This window comes from Mytilus galloprovincialis, chromosome 1, assembly GCF_965363235.1.
Source record: "Mytilus galloprovincialis chromosome 1, xbMytGall1.hap1.1, whole genome shotgun sequence".
Classification (NCBI taxonomy): Eukaryota; Metazoa; Mollusca; class Bivalvia; order Mytilida; family Mytilidae; genus Mytilus; species Mytilus galloprovincialis.
The window spans coordinates 128,500,228-128,508,482 of NC_134838.1; the positions used below are offsets into that span (position 1 = coordinate 128,500,228).

Genomic DNA, 8,255 nt, shown 5'->3' on the forward strand with positions numbered 1-8,255 from the left:
AATTTCAAAATCAAAATCGTCTCGTTTGTCATAGATTCTGGTACTAAGATGACTGTGTATGTCAAATTCGAGGTATAAGTCTAAAAATGAGGCGGATGAAGCCGTGTCTGTTGTCTCTTTAATTTCTAGTTCTGGTGGATATATTAATGGAACCCAATCAGAAAAGTTAGGATTGTTAATGGAAAGAACATCATCAATATATCTGAAAGTGAAATTAAATAACCTGGCTTCTTTGATCTTCTTGTTTTTGACAAGTGTCTGAAGGAACTCCGATTCATATGAAAACAAGAAGAGGTCAGCAAGGAGAGGCGCGCAGTTCGTTCCCATAGGAATGCCGACGGTTTGTTGAAAAAGTCTACCTCCAAACTCAACAAATATGTTGTCGATAAGAAACTCCAGCATACTGACCACTTGTTCTTTTGTGTAGCAGGTTTTACCTTTTTGTTTGTCACTATTAACGAAATATGCCTTATGAAATCCCAAAGTAATAAATTTATAGCGTATGCTACCATTTTTATGTTGAAAGGCATTGTGGATTATTTCTTTTAGGCGATTTTTCAATTTCACATGGGGAATGGTGGTATACAGGGTTGAAAAATCAAAAGTTTTGATAGAACTAATTTCAGAAATAGACCGAGATTTAAAATTGTCTAGAAGTTCTTTAGAATTTTTAAGAATCCACATATGGTTAATACCACTACGCGAGTAAACAGTTTCACAGTATTTCTGAAGACCCTCTTAATATTTGTATGTACGTATTACTTCTCTGCAGAGTAAGACATCGGTGGTTTGTGTGGTCTGTTGAACGGTCTAAAATTTTGCAAATTTCTATTTACCGTTTTATGCATTTATACATAATTTAAGCCACATAATTATAAAATGTCATTATTAACCAAAATAAACGGATTCACATATCAAAATTAACAACACTATTCAGAAACTTCTCTTATGTAATTACACTATCTATTTCTAACTGTTTCAACAATTTACAGTCTTTTATTTTTAAAGCAAATAATTCCGAGTTCGTGAATCGGAATACATTATTATTTTTTTCTCCTAAAAAATGTGCCAATGGCTCTGACGGGCGTAAACGTTTTGTTAATTGCACGTAACTGATAATTTGGAACATTTACAATCATCTCTAAATAATGAGCAGTCAATCCGTTTCAAGATTTGAATTACAGAAAATGTTTTTTCTTTAACATTCCTCTCGACATTAATCTTTTATTGACTATAAATAGTTAGGATGAGTCATTGTTGAGTCTTTTGTAGAAGAAACGCACATCTGGCTCAAATACAAAATCTCAGACTTGGTGTATATGATGAGTTTATTCATTCTTACTGTGGATTCATTATTATTCGATGGATACCAATTTTCGTGAGTTTATTGAGTACAAGTGAACCACGAATTCAAATATTCAGCGAATAACATATTTTCAATAGGCTTTGTATGCAAAATCTCGAAGATGCAAGTTCTCATCAATCCACGAAAATTGATACCGACGAAAATAAATGAATCCACAGTAATGTATTGATAAAATAGCCCTCGTTGTCCCTGCAAACCTTGTTATATAGCCCTCGTTGTCCCTGAAAGCCTTGTAAAATAGCCCTCGTTATCCCTGCTAACCTTGTTATTTGATACTTACTCTGTTACAGTGTCCATTTAGACATTAGCTGCATGGAAGATAAAACAGATTACATTATGTATCGAATAAACGAAATGCAAAGGAAATTTGTACACTGATACATCAACAAAATGTTAGGGGAAAGTTGTAAGTTTACAAACATTTAAAAGATTGATAGATTACATTACGCACCTTTTTTTTTGTTTACAAATCCTTGTAACAAGTGCAATATAACTTTGAAATAATAATTTCAAAAGTACATTTAAAAATTAGAACAGACACATGACAGACAAATTAAGTATTTAGAATAAATGACAAAGTAATGCCGCAATAAGTAATACAAAATCGCAAAATAGTTTCAAGCAAAGCAGTTGATATGTCTAATAGTTTTTTTCAAGGCACTTTATCAATGCATACTTGTTTTACACTATGTCATTTATGTCTTTTGGATTAATTACAGCTTAAAGAAAATGCAGATAGCTTTTTTCTCATATTGCATTGTCAATACGGGATATCACAGTTAGCTTTGCTTCATTTCTTGATTTACATCTTGTAAATTGACGTTTTGTTATAGTTTTATTTCGGACTTTTATTTTCAAGAATGTTATATTTTGTTATTACTTAGAGAAATACCTTTTGTCATCTTGCTACCATGTTTGTGTTTTTGATTATATACCATGAAATATAGATCGTCTAAAATAACTTACTTTCATTTTTTTACATAAATAAAGCCGTTAGTTTTCTCGTTTGAATTGTGTTACACTGTCTTATCGGGGCCTATTATAGCTGACTATGCGGTATGGGCTATGCTCATTGTTGAAGGCCGTACGGTGACCTATAGTTGTTAATGTCTGTGTCATTTTGGTCTTTTGTGGATAGTTGTCTCATTGGCAATCATACAACATCTTCTTTTTTATATTAACTAGAAGAATCACGCATATTGATACATTCATTAAATACAAAGATTGGGGGGGGGGGGGGGGGGGGGGGGCTTTTGGATGATCAATACAAACTATTTATTATCTGTATTCATCGGGGATTTTATAATAAATCATGTTACATGTTACATAAAAAGGTTAAGATAAGTGTAAATCCTCGATTTATTCATTGATATTTTATTTTGTGAACCTTTTCCAATATGCATTTATTTCTACATTTATGAAAACGATTAGTATGGCATCAAATAATCAAAATGAAGAAAGAAAAAAAAATAAAACCACCGATATAGATTAAAAGGAAAATGTCTAATAACTTAGATGAACAACCGAAAAAAAGAAATTACCATCGAAAATTAACTATGATTCATTTCCTTTATTTTTTTAATTAAATTACCCCAAAAATATTTGTCCCATATTATACACTTTTTAGATCTGTTGTACATCCGTATGATGACACTGGTTGGTGATTAGAACACTGTAATAATAATTATAACGGGAATAATTTTAATAAAAACCATTTTCAAATAGACTGTCCTTGTGCAAATCAAAACAAACGTAAGAACTACCTGATCAGTTGAAAAAATATTGGCAATACTAATTGCAAACTTTCACATGTGGCAAATGGTAATCATTCTTAGTCCTCCGGTAAATAGTCTCTCGAACATTTGACTTTATAGCAGTCGAAAAACTCCCGCGTTTCTCTGATAACACTTTAAACACGCATTAAAAAGCGTATGATTAGACACCTGAAAATTAAAATAATTCAACCCTTTATATTCAACTATGTTGAATTATTCTCAAATTAACTTTTAATTAATAATGTGTTTTTAAATAAATACAGAGAAGTAATCTGTGATGTCATTTGAGCGTCATAAACATGTAACTATTGAAAAAGACTGACGTGTTGTTTTCGATTACTGAAAATGGCCATTTGTAAATGACTTGAATTTCTTTGTCTTCAACTGAAGAATATAACCTTATTCATAATTCTGGTTGTACGGAAGGAAACAATAAAGATATCAATCACGTGTCGAACAATTATTGTTTACAAGAGAGAACATATTTTTATCAACTGGTTGACTATTTACAACAAACAAAGAAACACATGCTGACACAACGTATTTATTGAATCCAAAGCAATATTTAAGTATTCCCGTTATTCACATCAACTATCATTACAGCACCTAATTGGAACAAGACTCGACTTCTTTCTTCATAAGTGTCAGCTAAAGATTGAATGGTACTATTAGCCAACTAAGGTTTTCTGGAATTTCATTTAATAAATGAATTGATCAATCATCAATCATCAATGATATAACAATTTCCAAAGCGTCGTGTAGTAAAGTGGCATCAAATACACAGGATTACCTAGCATAGTATAAAATTATAATCCTGGTACTTTTGATAACTATAATAACACTACGTTTCAAAGTATTTGATTGAATCTAATTTCTGATGAATATGTGTTACTAAGATGATATTTGGAATATTTTGTGCAAAATGATTATAACATATTCTATTCCAAAATATTATACAACAAATTCAAACGATGATTTTGTTCAGTATCTGCTGTTATTTTGAACATTTGATTTTATTTCAGTCTGCAAATATTTGTTTTTTCTATTATAATAGTTATCAAAAGTACCAGGATTATAATTTTATACGCCAGACGCGCGTTTCGTCTACATAAGACTCATCAGTGACGCTCAGATCAAAATAGTTAAAAAGCCAAATAAATACAAAGTTGAAGAGCATTGAGGATCGAAAATTCCAAAAAGTTGTGCCAAATACGGCTAAGGTAATCTACTCCTGGGGTAAGAAAATCCTTAGTATTTCGAAAAATTCAAAGTTTTGTAAACAGAAAATTTATAAAAATGACCATATAATTGATATTCATGTCAACACCGAAGTGCTGACTACTGGGCTGGTGATACCCTCGGGGACGAAATGTCTACCAGCAGTGGCATCGACCCAGTGGTGTAAATAGTTATCAAAAGTACCAGGATTATAATTTTATACGCCAGACGCGCATTATAAAATGTTATTTAAATCTATTTAACCACGATAAATCAATCATTACCTTAAAACATTAACCTATAATGCAGTTCTATTTTTGTTTTGCTGCAGTTACGATAGAAACATGATTTATACTTGTTTTGTACAAATTTTCATGCATGTTTTGTAAAAAAAAAAATGATTTCTAATGTGACAACTTGCCACTAGAGAACGAAGGACATGTTTGTAAACAATTATATAGTGTTTAAGAATGAGTAAAACACATACCGTATAGTAATGAATGCCCAACATGACAAAATGATGATTTGTTGAATTTTTACGAGTATTCGAGAGTTTGAGAAGTAAACAATTTTGAAGAGAGACCAAACCTTCATTATATTTCGACCGTTCATTATTTTATCTTGCCATTGTCTCGATGAAAAGGTCATGACGGTAGCAATTTTTAAAAGAAAAAAAATAAGATCGATGCAATGTATCTGTTACTGGTCGATGATAAAATAATGCTAACAATTGAATACATACGTCAAACAAAATCTTCAATATATGATGTCGATTTAACACTAAAATCTACCTGTTAATGTTCCGTGTCTTCTATGTGTTGGTGCTAAGCCACAAAGTTTACAAGCCACACGAAATTCTTTCTTGAACTTTTCTGAAAATACAATATCCGATTGTCATAATAAAGTATGTCGTCATGATCTAATTTCAAATTGTCTATATTTCATCTCAAATCATAAGACTGATTATACGTCCCAGACCTGTTGATTATTTGTTTAGCATCAGAATGTGGTTCATTTGATCCCAGTTCTTGACTAGTCGACAGTTAAAACTTGAATCAAACAGTTAAATGCGTGGTAGGCCTTGTGAATTTGAAAATTCAGTTGTAAGAAGTGAAGAAGTATCGTATCACAATCGACGCAGTAGTAGAACATCTCTATGAGCAAGGGTTATGTGTGTTCTAAGGGTGTTTTCCAGTTTGTATGGGTTTTTTAACACCAAAGAAGTCGAACTTTTTATAGTACAACTGGTAATTTCAATTTGCATTTGCATTTGGTTTTGTTAGTGGTGGTATATATATTTATCAGTTGAACTATATAACTGCAGATGATTTTTCCTTATATTTACCTGATTTCCATCTAAGCAATTTTGGTTTCAATACCTGATAATCAACATTGAATGCTTTTTTTCATGACATGATAGACAATTACTAGAAAGTCAAGCAATTTGGTGGAAACTGATGTGATTTGGACTATAAACATGAAAACAAATCAGACTACATCATATCGACAAAGGCAACAGAACGCTATAGAACTATGATATTTCAATATAAATATTTCAGAAAAATCCCTATGACATTTTGCACCAAATACGAAAATAAAAGATATTGATGCGACTATAACCGATTTAACGAAGAATATTACTTTACAGGATAAGATATCAAACAAGCAAATCTCTATTTATAGATTCTGACATTTACTAACAAAGGATTACTTATATCCGTATAATCGTAGATTTCTGGCCAATTTGTATTAAATGAACTACTTATGTTACTTTATAACTAACCACTCATAAAATTATAAATAACAGGATTAATGGCACTATTGAAATAGCAAAAGAGATGAGACGTTAAAGTTGTCAAAGCAAGGACATCTTGATTGGTTGTATTTGTCAAACCTGCATATCTACAATAAAACATAATATGGTACGTTATAGTTACTACAAGGATATCTTGATTGGTTGTATTTGTCATACCTGCATATCTACAATAAAACATTATATGGTACGTTATAGTTACTACAAGGATATCTTGATTAGTTGCATTTGTCAAATCTGCATATCTACAATAAACCATTATATGGTACATTATAGGTACCACACGGACATTTTGGTTGGTTGTATTTGTCATACCTGCATATCTACAATAAAACATTATATGGTACATTATAGGTACCACAAGGAAATTTTGGATGGCTGTATTTCTCATACCTGCATATCTACAATAAAACATAAGGTTGTACTTTTAGTTACTGCAGTGTCGTCTTGATTAGGTGTATTGTTCAAACCAGCACATCTTTAATAGGAAATGATATATTACAACAGAGGATGGAATGTTTTTGTCGGTACGAGTATGTTTAAACATATTATTGCATATCTTTTTTAAAATGCAAAATGAAACAAATAAGTTGAAAAAGAAGGTGAACTTCTTTTTCTGTTCTTTATAAGAGCAAAATAGTATACAACGGGATAGGTGTAAGGACAAAAACAATTTTAAATGTAGCGTTCGTTAAACCATTAAAAATACAATAAGGAAGACGAGACGCTGATTGCATAAGACTCATTATATCGCATCCTTTTCACTCGAATCTAAACTACAGGTTTATATTTTGAGTGTTTGTCATAAACGTTACAGAGAGACAAACATAGGTATTACAGACATACATGTTGTTAAGTGAGATAAAAAAAAAATGTCAAACACTTCCCATAATAGTATGAACGAGTCATTCTGTTTAAAAAGTAATGTAACAAAAATACTGAACTCCGAGAAAAATTCAAAACCAAAAGTCCCTAATCAAAAACCAAAATAAAAAGCTCAAACTCATCATACGAAAGGATAACAACTGATTTTCTTGACTTGGTCAGACATTTTTTTATATAGACAATGGTGGATTGAACCTGTTTTTTAAGCTAGCTTAACCTCATGACAGTGGCATATGTATTGACAACGATGTACAAACAAAACAAACAGATATAATGTGAAAATTAGGGGTACACACATACTATATGAAAGTATATACATATCTAATCCACAACATGACCAAAAAGAAATCATTCAGGTTGCACTCTTTTTTAAAAATATATAGCCATCTAGTTTTAGCATGTTTTATTTCATACCTGATACACTATTGTTCTTTTATTGTTCTATGCATAAATTGTTTGATTTATTGAAGGAAATATTATATCAAAAGTGTTTATATTTTAAGCCATTAAAATTATTTTACAAACGTATTTATCTAAAATAAGGGTGTCTTTAATTTTCAAATGTTAAATTTAGATGACGATGGTTGTATAAAAAAGTAAGATAATCTTTTCTATCAAAACAAATCAAGGAATTTTTGTGTACTTTCAACCTATTGCATAACATCCTCGACCTTAACTTTTATTAATGTCGAGACCAAGTGCGTTCTATATTTAATAGGGAAGTAAAGAAAGTCTGTGCTTATATTGCCATGTTAAGAAAATAACAGTATTAACCCTTTTTTAGTGTAATATTGTATATGAAAAGTACAATTCAATTAAGACCAAAAATTGAATTAGGCTAGAACTTCGTGCGATGTACTCATATGCAAATGTTAGAAACAATTAATCTTTGTTGGTAATGTCTGCAGCGACAGAATAATTACAGTTCTTTTCAGAATTTGCATGATAAGTAACAAACGTAACGTTGACTAAGCGAGACTCTATTATAGGCACATGTATTTGCATCAATATTTTATGAATACAGCAATTATAATCCCGATAAATGGTACTTCTAAATATTACGACAGTACACAGAAATCAACTAGTAATTTCATAATTCCAGGTATAAAAATATATAGTACAGTTCTTAGCAGGTGCATCTTAGATATATGTGACTGTTATTGTATGTCCCTTTTGGTCAAACAGCTCTTCACGTGTT

At 31.0% G+C, this 8,255-nt stretch overlaps 1 protein-coding gene across 1 annotated transcript; it reads right to left on the minus strand.

The window, feature by feature from the left end:
* Positions 1–1,638: 1,638 nt before the first annotated feature.
* On the minus strand, positions 1,639–6,571 carry LOC143066793 (orexin receptor type 2-like). The gene is made up of 5 exons (XM_076239637.1): positions 6,566–6,571; positions 6,332–6,339; positions 6,143–6,261; positions 5,151–5,231; positions 1,639–1,674 (listed from the first exon to the last, which is right to left on the minus strand). The coding sequence occupies exons 1-5, from the start codon at positions 6,569–6,571 to the stop codon at positions 1,664–1,666; spliced, it is 225 nt and encodes a 74-aa protein (XP_076095752.1). The 3' UTR covers positions 1,639–1,663.
* Between the last annotated feature and the right edge of the window lie 1,684 nt (positions 6,572–8,255).

Excerpts from the sequence above, each read along its gene's own strand:
- LOC143066793 (XM_076239637.1), bottom strand. Across the intron at positions 5,232-6,142 it reads TATTTATAATTTTATGAGTG|AAAAGTTCAAGAAAGAATTT; the intron begins GTTAGTTATAAA and ends TTGTATTTTCAG.